The following is a 15641-nucleotide window of genomic DNA, read 5'->3' as shown; positions in this document are numbered from 1 at the left end:
AGTTTAATGTATTCCTTTAGTTATTCCAAGAAAAATTCCTCTACTATTCTGGGCACTATTGCTGGATGTCACAACATCACACTCAACAAGTTAGACAAAGACCTTGCCTTCCAGACATAACAGTCTACCACACGAGCCATGAACTTATTGCCATAAGGGGTCATAAGGTTATGACATGGGCTAAAGTGCTGGAAGTGGGGTAAACAATAAAGAGAGGTCAACTGCTTGGTAGAGGAGGTTTGTGTAAAGAGCTAGCAGGAAGCTGAGATAAGGATAAGGCCAAGGATTTTTTTATTTAGGCCCCAAGAGACACAATTGAAGTACGAAAACAAAGACGGTGGTCATCATTGGTGCTACTACTGGATTGGAGAGAATGGAGTCAAAGCTATGCTGACACTGAGGAAGGATGGTGAGCTTCCAACCTGAGAGAAGGAAGCTCATGAAGGTTGTATCTCCACCCTAGCACTCCCGTGATAGCTCAGTCCTTCTCCCTCGCCTACTGCTGGCTCTGGTGGTCATTAAATTAAATGGATATATTTTCTCTGCTGTTACTTTTCTGTTGACGTGCTTGCTATTTTGCTTCTCAACTCAACATAAAATCCTCTGCATGAACTGACTGTATGTTGTACCTCTCTGCATTCAGAAAGCCTGCTTTCCCTGGTAGGCAACAGGAAATTGATAGACATTTGAACCAGTGTTCAAAGGATGTGAGGGTTATGATTGGTTGGTGTTGAGCATAGTTAGTGTCAGTAATTTTATAATTGGTCTTCAGTGTTGTATAGAAACAGAGTTTGCAACAAGGTGAATGCCCTCTAACTCATGGGAAGGAAGTCAAAGATAGTGGAAGGAATGGAAGTGGTTCGTAGTTGTTACTACTTTCTAGTAGCTAGAGGACAGGGCAACTGACTGCTAGGGCTCTTCCTTGTCTAGACATTAATTGCACATAAATTACTTCTTATAAAATAGCATTCATATCATTTTCAATCTGGAGATTTATCCCAGTGGAATCCTTTTGGCATCCAGGTATTTATCAATCTCCCAGGATTTCCCCAGGCATGGTAATTACATTGTAGCCTTCATAAGATTTATAATCCAGGCAATGATTTTCTTTAAAAATGAAAAAAAAGAGCACACTATCATCAAACAGGTCATATAAAAGAAACAATGATTGAAACCTTTCTATCTGGCTACATACTGGAAATATAAAAACAACCCCAGGACCCCACAGTGAGATGTTGGTGGCACTGAAGGTTGACATTACAGACTTGGCCAGTAACTCCTGAATCATAATCTAATCCTCCTGTTTTCCAACTTGTACTCAACTTCCAGAATTTCTAATAATAATTACTAAAACTCAATATATCTTAAAGCAAGATGCAACAGCATATAACCTGTCCTTATAACTGGAATCCTCTAAAAGTGTGTGAGTGAATTCTTTGGGTCAGAGCAATTCCCCTGCAGTACATGCTTATCCCTACCCCACCCTCACCTCCAAGCCAGTTCATTATGTGATAGCTGTAACACTCAGTGAGACAGACAGAGACATGTTTGAAAGTCAGGTCTTGAGGAAGTAATGAGGTTCAGATGAGGTCACAAGGGCGGAACTCTCACAATAGAATATGATCCTTCTTACCTCAAGAAAACACAGCCCCCCACCACCCCCACACTTATTTTTAAGGAACTGAATAGGCCTACACTCCCGTTTCCTACACTACACAGTTTCCAGGCTGTGAGAGATAAATTTCTGCTATGTAACTCCCAGCCAACAGGACTTTTTCATGGCAACATGAACTGACTGAGAGAGCAACAGATTTCATATATGAAAGTATTAAACCGAAAGGATGTTGTAGAGTAGTGTCCACTTTCCAACACCACCAGAAAGTTCTAAGCTTGGATCACCACTTATGTACTTTCACTCTTTTTGTTCTTTGGGGAGAATTGTAATTTCCTTTACTTAAACATTACTCTTTAATTTCAGATTCTTTATGTTGGGCACATTTGTATCCTCCCGTCTTCCAATCCTTTTGGTATCAAAGGCCAGAGTAACCATCCAGAGGGACTTAATCTCCCCTCCAGACTTCCTTGTTTACAGACAGATTACAGGCCCTTTGCTCCTTGTTTTATTGTGATGGACAGGTAGCTCTCTGTTCCCCATGACTTTTCTCCTAGAAGCATCTTGTCCTTTCACTCTAGAATAAAAACATGCAGGGCAGTATAAGTCACACTCTAAGGCTCTAAGACTTCAAATACCTTGTAATTATTACTATTTTTTTAATCCGAGGAGCCCTCCCTGTTCCATTCTTCCTGTCCTTCCAAAGGTTGAGCTCACTCATTAAGTATGAACATTTCACTCACTGCGGTTGGCTCCTCTGGCCTGTTTGTTTCCCCTCCCAGCTCTTAATGTAGCATTTTTTTTAAATGGAACAAAAATAAAAAAATCATCTTTAAAAATGACCTGGGGCAGGTTGCTCTACACGATTTTGCCAGTTCCTACTGGTAATGTCATGATTGACGTTAAAGCTTCCTTAAAGTTGGAAACCCTCTTTACAAAGGAAGACTGTCAGAGGAAGACAAAGCTGGATCTCAGGCCTCACCCCAGCTGTCTGCTCCCTCAGGGGACCACACACCTGGAATACTGAAAAGTTTGAAAAGCTTTTAAAACTGATTCAAAATTACTTTTTTCCTAGAATTTTGTCTTCCTTTGTCATTGCTTTCCTTGTTTGTTTTCTTTCTCTTTTTTTCTTTAAAAAGAAAACTTTTGGAATTTCCCCAAATGCTCAGACATTTAAAAAAAAAATTAAATAAAAAAGGAGGAAGAAAGAAAAGTCACTGCGCAAATCCTGAGTAATGTGACTTTTAGTTTAGACATGTGGCAACCAAATTAGTTAACACAAAGCAAACGAGCTGAGGATAATTGAATTTTCACAGCCCGTGTTTAGCCTTTGGCCGTCCTCTTTTTTTTTTTCAGTGTTTTCCAAAATACTAATTTCTGGTGAGGTTGTTTACAACAGTTATGAATTCCTTACCTAGTTGAGTGCAGGCATCTGCTTGATATTTGAATATTTCTTTTAAGAAGTGAATTTTAGAGCAAAAAAATTGACTCTGTAGAAAGCCAGGAATGAAGTAACAGCTGAAGAGTATCCCCCAGTGGGGTGTCTGGGACAAATTGGATTTCCTTAGGCTCTGTTGAGTCCACCATGTCTTAGTTCCTACTGACTTTTAAAGCTTTTATGAGTCTTTCTTTTTTTTGCCCCCAACCTCACCCTCATCTACCCACTCATCAAACTTGATCAAGCCTTAGTTACCACATCCAAAGTGTCTTCTGACTTCCCCTGCAGGTCCTTACCAACAAGGGAGCAGAGGGCAATGAGAAAGAACAAGAAAAATGGCTTTCACTAGTCCATTTCCAAGGAGAGATCACATCAGTAATGGTAGCAGCACAGACAAGTGCAAATGCCTTCTCTGTGCCCCACTGGCTGCCTAGGATGCATTCCTGAACACCTCAGGCAACCTTGAGACCTAAGTCCTTTTTCTCTATTCTGTTCTTTTGAAGGTCGGGGTCAGAGAAGTGAAGCACATTGTCCTCAGTCACAGTTAATAAGGGGTAGGGCTGCAGGAAAACACAGTTATCTTGGTCTCTAAGCTGCTACGCTTTCTCCTCTGTTCCACTGTATCCCCCCCTCCATTACAGTCAGGTGGATCTGATCAAGGGTTCTTATTTCTTATTTTGTTATTCTTTCTTTTAATACTTCCCATAAAGAAATTGAGGGTACTGTACATATCTAAAGCCAGATATTCATGTCTCTATCAAAGAAAAGGTACTCTGTCTAATAACTTGTAAATATTATTATTATTATTACTATCATTACTATTATTATTATTTGGTAGTGCTGAAGATCAAACCTAGAGCTTTATACACATTCTACACAGCTCCAGAAGAAAGTTAGAGTTCTGATATAGGACTGCATAAGAAGGTTTGTTTGTACTGAATTCCCTGAGGAGTTCTGATCAGAAATGCCTTAAGATAAATCTTGAGAGTTAAAGCACAGAAAGTGATATGGATTATATTAACATTTTTAGTACTATGGAAATTAATTTTCCTTATAGATCCAAAATAAAAATAGATAAGACAAGAGATTTAAAGCAATGCCAACCATGTTAAGGTACTTCATAGTTTTTAGTGCTTTCTGTTTGAGAGGAAGGTTAGTTATAATGAGAAAGCTAAACTTTGAGTACTTTGCCTTTCTGTACGCAGAACCAGAAGCTTACCTTTAAAGAGCCATTAAAAAAAAAGTTTCTTAAAAGATTTAGTGTGTGTGTGTATGGATGTATGTATGTATGCGTGTGTTTGTGTATGTGTGTATATGTGTTTGTGTGTTTGTATATGTGTATGTGTTTGTTTGTGTATGTGTGTATATGTGTTTGTGTGTTTGTACGTGTGTGTAACTGTGTGTGTGTATGTGTCTGTGTATGTTTGTGCTTGTGAGTGAAGGTGCCTGTGAACATGTGGAGGCCAGAGGCATCAGATTCTATGGAGCTCAAGTAATAGACGGTTATGAGTCACCTGATATGGGTCCTGGGTACTCTGGTCTTGTACAAGAAGAATCCACGTGAAGCCATCTCTCCAGCCCCACCCCACCCAAATCTTCTTTTTATGTCATTCAAATTCTTTTTTCTCTAACAAACAATCATATTTTACATATTTTAATAATATTTTTGTAAGGTTTAGATTAATAACTAACAAGAATAAGCCAAATACCTGCAAGTTGATGGTAAAGGCAAGTACAAATGTCTAATTTCACCACACAGGGTGGGCCTGACAACTCTGAGGTCACCATTTTTTTTGGGGGGGGGGCGTTTCAAGACATGGTTTCTCTGTATAGCCCTAGCTGTTCTGGAACTCACTCTGTAGACCAGGCTGGTCTCAAACTCAGAAATCTGCCTGCCTCTGCCTCCCAAGATCTGGGATTAAAAGAGTGTGCCACCACTGCCAGGCCAAGGTCATCATTTCCCTATAATGACTGACTGGCTGCATATTTGTCAGAGTGGATGAGATTCAGTGATGGAGGACCATACTGTGGGGAAGGGGGAAAGCATGATGCTAAACCTGGCTTTGGTCATTGTGACACATAGCTAAGCTTCACTTACATTGCAACAGCGTCTCCAGTTCAGTGGTACCCAAGCTGCTTATCAGAGCACATATTAGAAGGATGCTGCCCCAATTTCAGTTAAAGCTAAGTGTACTCAAAGAAATGTTAATGAGCACCACAGTTGTGCTCATGCTTTTCATAGGCCTGGCAATCTAAGCAAAACAGTTCTTAGTGGCTTTTGCAATTATACCTCCTTTCAATTTTCTAAAGGTTACAGGGCCCGAACCACACAAATCCCATTAAAGTAAGTAGCTGTTGTGCAATATAAATTGCTTTGAAAACATTCTTCAACGCCCATAAAGCGATCAGCGGTCTGCACTTCAGATCCGCTTGCCTGCCATGATTTCAACCCAGAGACGGATGGCGAACTTTGATGTGGTGGTTGGTTTCTGCTACCGAAGTTGGCATTTTATCTTCTTGCATCAGATTTCTTCCCAAATTGATGTGACTCAGACATAGGGAACACATTTTTTACTCCGATTTTCTTCCTAAAATATATTTTTACTGTACCTTTAAATTACACTGGGTTGACCCTTGATCTTGGACCTCAGAAGTTCCTCCTACTAGATATAGCGCAGCAGAAGGTCAGAGACTGCATGAGAGGCGCAAGGTCTTAGTGAGTAGGGGTTACCATAGCTGCCTGATCTTGGTACTTGAAGGTACTTGGTAGTGCTTTCTGCTTTCTTCACTCTACCTCTAGTGAAATGTCAGCAGCCTCATACAGCATACAGAGTGAACTTTATGCTACAGCCAGGGTGCGTGTTAGTGGTTCCTTTCCAACCCATGTATGTCTACACAATTTATCCTGCAAGTGTTTCTGGTCCCTATTCTGATGCTACTATCACTCTGGCCCACTGAAAACACTCCTCTTTTCTAGCATTTCTGACTCATATATGTTTCTGATTATTTAAATTGCTCATTCATCTCAAGGATGCTTTTTACATAAGAGATAAAGCCAAAAGATTGAGCTCTCCATTTACAAAGAAACAAGACACCAAGTCTTTTCCTGTGCCTGGATCTGAAGAAGACTCGCTGTAAAAAGTTTATTTTTTCCTTTTGGCGCACGCCTTTAATCCCAGCACTTGGGAGGCAGAGGCAGGCGGATTTCTGAGTTCGAGGCCAGCCTGGTCTACAGAACGAGTTTCAGGACAGCCAGGGCTACACAGAGAAATCCTGTCTCGAAAAACCAATAAATAAATAAATAAATAAATAAATAAATAAATAAATAAATAAATAAAATTACCCATAAACAAAGATATTCCTGAGCTAACTAGTCGTTTTTCACTATTAAAAGGAATCATCAGAATTCAGGACTCACTGAGCCCTTTGGGCGGTGGGGGCTCTAATTCTTGGCTCTGCTTCTATATGACAGTATAGGTCCATTCTTCCAACATTTATCACCAGTTCATCTATGTTGCCTCTCTCTCTCTCTCTCTCTCTCTCTCTCTCTCTCTCTCTCTCTCTCTCTCATAGCAATGATTGAATGCACAAAGACAAGAAAATGCCCACCCAGAAAGAATTGGATTGAAATTTTTAAGTTTAGTTAATTTATCACTTTACATCCCAATATCACCTCCCCAGCCCCCACCCTCCACACTGGAAGACTAGGGGCATCCTCTCTCACTGATGCCGGATAAGGTAGCCCAGTTAGGGGAACAGGATCCACAGGCAGACAACAAACTCAGCACAGCCCTAGCTCTAGTTGTTGGGGGCAACTCACATGAAGACCAAGCTGCACATCTGCTGTACATACATACATTCAGAGGGTCTAGGCTGGACATAATTTTTACATAGTATTTGATAAAATAGTAATGTATATATGGAGATTCAGAAAGGCATAGGTCAATATGCACTGAAACTATTGGCCAAGTCTTCACACAGGAAGTCAAACATGAGATGTGCTTCCTAGGACACATTGATTTTAATGTGTTCTTTGAATTGAAAGAGAACTGTGCCCATGTGTTCCTGGGAAAATGATGGAAGGCAAAGGTATTCTGTTGTGTGTAAATAACCCCAGGTACTTAGGGAGGCAACTGAGAAAGAAAGCACGGGACATCTGACATAAAAGGCTACTAAAGATGCACATACGGGCATTCTGGCAGACATGGTACATGACACATTGACTCTTGTTCACAGACTTGCCTTATAATATTTTTATAACAGCTAGCATGAGAAATCATTTCCCATGACTCATTTCCACGTCTAGGTTCACTTTCCTTGCCGACCACTCCATGCTTTTCTCTTGCACGGCATGTACGTTCACTTAAAGGTGTAAAATTGGGTGTCCTGACCCCCAGCCCTGTCTAGAAATCTCAAAAGATCATTGTTATTTCAGGCAAATCACTTTGTTCTGCTCAGTCCTTACCTCATCTGCAAAATGAGGGAGATGGATTAGGGAATTTCTTGCATTTCATTTGGTGCCAGAATCTTAGGATTCCAAGTGAGGCTATACCTGTCCATTAAACCAATTTAGTCATTTCACCCAGAAAGTAATAATAATTACATACTTTTCAATACATTCAAATATCATGCCTATAAAATTCATAATAACTACTTTGAATTTACATATGATCTCTTTTTGTAAAGATGTATTCTCAACTCCTGGTTATTCCAAAGCTTAGTAAACCCCAATCACTTTATGAATGCCTAAAAATGATGTTCATCCCATCAGCCAGTTGGATATTAGTGTGTTTGAAACACGTAATTTGAAATTTAGTCATCACTGTAGCTGGCCTACCAGACAGATGACTCTCCTGCTATGATAAACCCTCACTGCATTTTTTTTCTTGCATTTACCCAGAGCCCCAAAACTGATAAATATATTTATCACAAGTTTTTCAAGTGCCCCGAATTTGTAAATTTCAGCAGCCTTTATTTATCTTCTCCTGCTGTGGAAGACAGGGTACCAAGTCCTGTCTTTCAATGATAGGGAAAACTCTCAGGCTGTGAGCAGTGAGCAAAGACAGATGAGCCGATGGTCTGCTGCTCCAGCTGCCTCGCTGCCTACTCATTGTCTCCTTCCATTTGACTTGCGTTTTGAAGGACATTTGCCAGAGCCAGACTCGTGGGACCCTTGTGATTCGCATGTCTTTTCTCACCTTCAACGTGATCTGAACTGATGTTTTCATTTGTTAAAAAAGCCCAAGAACATTCACTGGGAAACTCTTGCTGGAATCACTTCAGATCATAGTTGCTAGTTATTCTGTGTCATAAACTGTAATCCTTCATTTCCCTTGTCAAGGGAGTTGGTGGTTTTATAGTGGACAGTCAGTGGAATTTCAATCACCAGTGGGAGATCTCAAAGAACTACCAAGAGAGGATGGGGCAGGTTGTAGTACTAAGAACAAGACATAAAAATATTATTGATCTTGATCGGAGCTTGGCAGTACAAGAAGAAACAGGATTACAAGACAGAACAAAGAATATGGAACTTGTGGTTATGTAGGAAAAGGAATTCTAGGTGAAGAAAAATCAGAGTATTTACTTAACCTGGTGTTTTCTTTATTTGACAAAAAAAATTATAGTAACTTGTGGTTTGATTGGTCTCAAATTTAGAAAAGTATAGAAGGAAGAGGATTAATGAAGTTGCTGCATCCATCAAGCGGTGAATGATAATCAGCAACTTCTTTCTTTGAGAAATTGAGTGAGATCTTACACTTTTTTTTCCCTACAGAAACCCTTTTCTGAGGACAAGACAAGTTCCATGTTTCCCGTGGGGAAAAAAATTAGCCAGTGTTTATTGTATCTGGGTTTTTAATTACCAAGGACAATATACAGTGTCTGTTCTAAGTCCTGGAATTGCCTAAGAGGGAAGGAGTCTTAGCGTGTAAAGATAGCAGCCTCAGTCATCAGGCACCTAGAGATCTGCTCTGCAGGAGTCCCCAGTCTAACCTGCACTTTGAACCCAAACATAAATGTAGAACAGGCTCTAATTTGCTACTTTTCGGTAAGAATGATATTACAGCTGAGGTGGCTATCGGTAAGACAGCTTGATTCTTGCTCGCAGCTTTGTTGAGAGTGTTGTGTGTTTTTACTCACAGGAAACTATGATTAGATGCGTGAGAAACAAAGAGCTAAGAGCTCCTTTTTGTTAAAAACGGAACAAATACACAGTTTTCCCTTTATCCTCATCTTTACTCCTTGTGATTAACTTGGGACTCAGCTTCTCTGAACAACCCGTGCCATAAAAGAATGCGTATAACCCATACGGGCTCTGGGAGTTCCAGCCTCTGGGATAATTGTCTGATGGTGGTATTAGCACAGCTGGTCAGCCACTCAGTTTCCAGTCCATCGTTCTTGTACTGGCGTTGGGCAGTGGTTTCAGGACAGGCCCATGTTACTCTCTGAAGGGAACATTTTGCTCCCTGAATGACTGGCACAACCAGATGGCTTTGAGATGATTCAGAGCTAACCCAAGAAGGACCCCGGCAGGTAAATATTCAGAGATGTGTTTTTTTTCCCAAAGGTCCCTCAGTCCTCATGACCCTATTACTCAATGTGGGATGCAACTCTTTCAGGGAACAGTTTCTCATTCTTGTGTTTTCTTAGTAGTGGTTGCTTGGGTTCCTGATACTATTCTTGGCCCTAACCTTGAACTAAGCTGAAGCCTGTATGGACAATGGCATGACACAGAGTTTTTAATGAATGTTGTTCTCAATCAGTTACTGCGTTTAAGGAGAATGCATTTTAAAATTGGAACCTCTTTGATTTGGTTTCAAGAGTGAAGTCTCTTTTCTGTATAATGTGCACTTGTGACCGTATATCTGTGCTGTGGAGAGGAGCTGGTATATTTTGTGATAAAACTATGTAAATGAACATCATATAGTATAAGGGAGTGAGGTAAAATAAGGTCTACTTTTCTTTCCCCATCTCTGGTGAGATACAGAGAATATGGACACGAGTGAGATTTTCCTTTAGCCTTCTTTTACAGAACAGACTTCAACAAGCTGCAAGTGACATTCTTCAGGCACCCATCTCAGGTCTAATCTTATATAGAGATGCAATAATGAGGCCCCAGAATTGAGGAAGATTCTTGGCCCTTGCCAGCATTTGTATAAGAAAAATGGCATTTGACTTGCAGTACTTTGCTAAGGACACGAGCAAAAGAAGCAATCTCTCATTCTAGATGACAGTAAATACAGGCCATCTGGGACCTCTTGAGTAACCTTTCTTCATTATCACCAATTTCATTCCAGATGATCAGTTGAACTCTGAGGAGAAGAAGAAGAGAAAGCAACGGAGAAACAGGACAACCTTCAATAGCAGCCAGTTGCAGGCCTTGGAGCGTGTCTTCGAGCGGACACATTACCCGGATGCTTTTGTTCGAGAAGACCTTGCACGTCGGGTGAACCTCACTGAGGCCAGAGTGCAGGTAAACTCATGCTTTGAGTGGCAGGCACCAAGCATCCCCCCACAGTGACATATCTCTAAACTTAGGTTTGGGGCTGGAGCGGATACTGATATGGGTCATGAAAATAAAGGATAACAACAGGCTTCGTATCTTTACTGTGCTTCTTTGGGTAGAGTGGAATTTTAAAAATCCAAGTAGACTGCCTTTAGAAAGGATGGAATATGCTGTAGGGAAGGGAAGGCTATCTCCTTTCCCTGTTGTGAACTTTCTGTATAGTGTTCTATCTGCAATCCACTGAGGGCTTGCCTCTGCACCACCAGCACTCAACTTAAATTCTGAGTGGCCATAGACATGAGCTCTTCCTTGCCTGAGCTTCCCTCACCAGCTTGGGGGAATATATAAACCTTCTAGTACTTTGCTTTCAGTATTCATGCTTATGAATGGTGATAAAGGCTGGAGATGGATATTGAAAAGTTAAGAGCACACATAAACTAGATAACATCTTATAGTCTCCAATGTCTTTAGGAAATAAAACAGGGAGATAGAGGGTAGAGTCATGGCAGTTCCTTCAGTCAAAAGAGTAGAAAAAGATTCTCCACCTGGGGACACAGGGGTATCTCCTCCAAGTTCTCCCCAAGAGATAGGAAAAAGGAAAAGAAGATGCAAGGAAAGGCATCTCGGCCCCTTCTGTGGTCCTAGGGAAATGGAGAGAGAATGTTGAGGACACACCTTGTGCTGGCATCAGGGCTCAGATGACACTCCATAGCAACATAGTATCGCTCCATAGACTCAACATCGGCCCTGCTCTCTCCCTCCCGCTATCCTTACAGAACTGGTATTAACCTCAGTTCACACCACTCCAGGCTGCTTTTCATACAGTGTTATGAGCCCCCTCCACCTTCCTAACCCTCTACAGCTCCTATTTCCCAACCTCAGCCTGCAGTGAGATGACATCTGTAAATGAGTAACCCACACATGAAAGAAACGAAGAAAGAAGAGTACATACAAAAACATGTTCCTAGTTTGGGTGTTTTCTTTTTCTTTTCTATTAATCTTTCAGTTTTTTTTTAACTTTTTTATTTTTGAGAGAGAGAGACAGAGAGACAGAGAGGCAGAGGGACACACAGAGAGAAAACATAAATTCAAATAAGTAAGAAGGTAGGGAGAATCTGGGAGGAATTGGAGAAAGGGAAAGAATATAGTCAAATATATTGTATGTAAAAAAAATTAAATCAAATAAACTAGTATCTCCTAGTATCCCACAGCACCATTTTGTTGTTGTGCTCCAAATTTTAAAAGGAAACAGATCGTGTGATGGTGAAAACTGATTTAAAGTGCAGAAGGGTAGCTTTTTGAGTTGGAGATAAATCTTGTCCAATTTCAGTGGTTGAATGTCATACATGTACATACATGATGCATACATATGCACATGATGGGAGACACAGGAAAAGTCCATCTATGTATCACCTATGCCTATCGTATATATCTTTTTCTCTTCCTTTCCCACGACATGACAAACCAATGCTTCTAATGTTGTGAACATTTCCTGGGTGAGTGGCACAGAATTGTTCCTCTGTGATTTTGTTATTTCTCCTTAAACTCCTAGCCTTTCCCAGACCAAATCAATCACTGAACTCTGAAACTCTACATTCAGGGCATTTGTCGTAACATGGCATGTACTGTATGAAGTTATTTGTTATCTGTGGGTCAAGTCTCCTCACTATGTGCTAAAGTCCTCCTGCATGGAAATAAGTTTTATTAATCTTTGCAAAATACATTTCTCCCTCTTTCCTCAATGTAGCGTATTGAGCTACTGCGGATTTTTTTTTTTTTTACTTCATTTGATTTGTTGGAGATAAATGAGGAGTCACTGGCCCTCTTATTAAGGGTACCATTGCCTAGAATAGAGAGAAGATGTGCAGGCCATTGAAGAATGATGTCATCACAAGATGATCCCCACAGTAAAGGAATCTGAAAGTATTTAAGAGAAAAGAATGATCCACTCTGCCCAGGGAAAAGGGTAGGGTTACACCCTGATTACTTGTACACTGTGAACCAATTCAAAACTATTTGTAATCAGGTTGGTCATCTAATCAACCATAAGACTGAATAACAGACTAATTAAATAACAGTTTGAGGGTAAATCCTTAGTGTAGTATAGTTGGGATTTTTATCCAATTCTTTAGACCTTAATGTCACACACCTTTCACTCTAACTCTTCACAGAGAAAGCAGTGTTACAATAAAATCTTGGGTTTGAAACCTGGGCAGAGAGAAAGTATACTACAGGTAGAGTGGGTGTCTGGTGTCACTGTATGTGGTGGACACTCATCTACTGTTTTGGGGGAATCCTCTGAGCCTAAGACACACTGAAAAGTACTGTGGCTTTATGATAAACAGAGAGCTAATTCTTGAACAGTGCTATTTTCTCTGTTAAGAAATTTTCATTTTATTTTTCAGTAGGAAGGCAGTAGAGGGTATCAATCAAGGCATCAATTTTATTTACATTTAAAGTGGTAGTGACAATTCTTGTTCATATTACAAATGAAAGATCTGAGGACTGGGCAGGTAGGGAGAAGATGTCTAAAACTACCTTTGCTGTTTTCCATTCAGGTACTGCATGCTACACAATTCTATGGGGTAGGGGGAAGAGTCACACAGCATTTTAGGTAAATGTTGTCCCTTAGAGCAATTTATTCCCATACACCGTCATACTTTCTAAAACTTGACCAAAATATTTGGTTTACATTATTTAGATGTATGTACACATCAGGCTTTGATAAACTTTGAACTGCTTGAGAGCAGTCAATAAGTCGTCGTCATCTCTTTCTTCCCACATTTAGTACAAGGACTGAACTCTAGCAAATACTCAATAGAGCGTTCTTGAATGAATATAATGAATGGATAAAATTATATTGCAGTCTGGAAGACTTGTATGGTCATGGGTTAGACACCCTTAAGTAAAAATAAATGCAGTTATTATTGGCATGAACTTCGGGATTGTATCTCACTGGACACATTTCCTCAACTTTAAGGTAGAAATGATAAAACCCAACATGCAGAATTATTACGCAGACTAGAAATAGTGTAACTCCCAGTGTAGGTTACTAGTCCTGGGATCAATTTAAATAAGAGTTTATGATTAGCTGTCGCAGATGCTGTCAGGCTACATGCATCTTTTGACATGTACAAATAAATGCCCTTCAATTGTATTCTCCGGGCTAGTGCTTGGTTTGTTTGTTTGTTTGTTGTTTGTTTTCCTTCCTGCTGAGAGTTCCTTTATAAGAATGCAAACAGGCTACATGCATCTTTTGACATGTACAAATAAATGCCCTTCAATTGTATTCTCCGGGCTAGTGCTTGGTTTGTTTGTTTGTTTGTTGTTTGTTTTCCTTCCTGCTGAGAGTTCCTTTATAAGAATGCAAACAGGTTTCCCTGACAGTTTCAATATGGTAGAAGTGATGGGACCTTAGAGCCAGGAGTCAGTGTGCAGATACACTCTTGATGGGAAAGGGATACCCCGAACTTCTATCCTCCCTCAGTCTTAGTCTACAGAGTCCCCATTTGGTTGGGCTCACATTGTGGTTGCCAATTTATTGTAGCACTCTTTAGTGGTTCTTTTTCTTTGGTTGCATCTTCATTCCCCTTATGGCTTTTCCTGCACCTTTTCTATAAATAATTTTCTTCTTAATCCTTGCCATAAGGTATGGGGGAGATAGAGGGTTTTCTTTAAATAATAAACACAATGAAAGCAGATGAAAAATTTGAAGAATCTTTAAAATGCCCTTAGAAAAACTATTGCATCCATTGTCAACATCTAAGGAAATTCTAATTTCATTGAATATAATTACAACAGGGCTTATAACCAACATTTTATTGCTTCATGGAATGTGCATAGATTCCCGTCTCTGGATTCTTAATTACTACAAGTATTTCATGGTCTTTTTGTGCGGGGCCTTGTACATGCTAAGCTCTACCCCTGAAGTATTACACAGATAGAGCTTTAACTCTAAAGCACATTGCCCACGGGGGAAGGATAACACTGCAGGATTTCTATTATTTTAGAAAGAGGTCTAGATCCATCCTGTATCTTTCTTGGGGTGGCATTATACAGTAAAATCAACCAAAATTTCATTCATGTAACCTACTTTTTCCTTGTTCTTCCTCTTCCTCTTGACATCTTTCGCCCCTTTCAACAATATTCCAGGTGTGGTTTCAGAACCGAAGAGCCAAGTTCCGCAGGAATGAGCGAGCCATGCTGGCTAATAAAAATGCTTCTCTCCTCAAGTCCTACTCAGGAGACGTGACTGCTGTGGAGCAACCCATCGTACCTCGTCCTGCTCCCAGACCCACCGATTATCTCTCCTGGGGGACAGCCTCTCCGTACAGGTGAATGACTGGCCCACTCTCTCTTGCTCCACTTCCACATGCTTCTCAGCCATCCACCACTCTCAAGGCTGCTTTTGCAGCTGGCTGACATTCCTTACTGGGTTAACCTCTTCAAAGACATTCAACTTGCTGGCATCCCCACATTTTTCCAGGAGATTGCTAGTTGCCCCAGGAGCAGGGTTTGGGGCAGAAGAGAGGGGCAGCCATCAGCAATCTCCTCCCGGACTCAGGAATTCTTGCCAAGGTTGCAAAACTGGGAAAGAATATAAACGAACAGCTCCTTTGCAAACTGTGCCCGATGGCCCTCTTGGAACCATCCTGAAACGAAAGTATCCCATTTAAGACACATTTGCTGTGTTGTGGCCAAGTAGGGAATCAATGTGTGATGCTCCAAGTGTAGGACTAGAGGCACTCTGCAAAATAAATCTAATTTTGAATGAAAAGGAAAGGAGGGATGGCGGGAGGGAGGAGAAGTGAGACAGGGAGGGAGAAGGAGGAGAGAAAGGAGCGAGACAGGAGTGAGACAGGAGGGAAAGAGGAAAATTCAGTAACAGAGAAGCTTCTTTTAATCACTTTCATGACACTAGAACTTTGTTAGTAGGTGAGACTTTCTTAAGATTCCCCAGTGCATTTGTACATCTTATGTATCCCAATCTCTCTCTCTCTCTCTCTCTCTCTCTCTCTCTCTCTCTCTCTCTCTCTGTCTTTCTCTCTCTTTCTCTCTCTCCCTCTCTCATGTTTCTCTCTTTGTGG

At 40.6% G+C, this 15641-nt stretch overlaps 1 protein-coding gene across 3 annotated transcripts in view; it reads left to right on the top strand.

Annotated features, from left to right (window-relative positions):
- Prrx1 (paired related homeobox 1) overlaps positions 1-15641 on the top strand; it is a 66191-nt gene that overhangs the window by 40537 nt on the left and 10013 nt on the right. For all 3 annotated transcript variants that reach the window (XM_076941497.1, XM_034512956.2, XM_034512958.2), the window contains 2 exons: positions 10346-10521; positions 14707-14888. In XM_076941497.1, coding sequence (XP_076797612.1) covers positions 10346-10521; positions 14707-14888 — 358 coding nt within the window. The remainder of the gene's footprint in view (positions 1-10345; positions 10522-14706; positions 14889-15641) is intronic.

The sequence above is a fragment of the Arvicanthis niloticus genome, chromosome 10, assembly GCF_011762505.2.
Source record: "Arvicanthis niloticus isolate mArvNil1 chromosome 10, mArvNil1.pat.X, whole genome shotgun sequence".
NCBI classification, from domain to species: Eukaryota; Metazoa; Chordata; class Mammalia; order Rodentia; family Muridae; genus Arvicanthis; species Arvicanthis niloticus.
The sequence above is the reverse complement of the archived record's forward strand: the minus strand, read 5'-3'. Positions and strand labels throughout refer to the sequence as shown.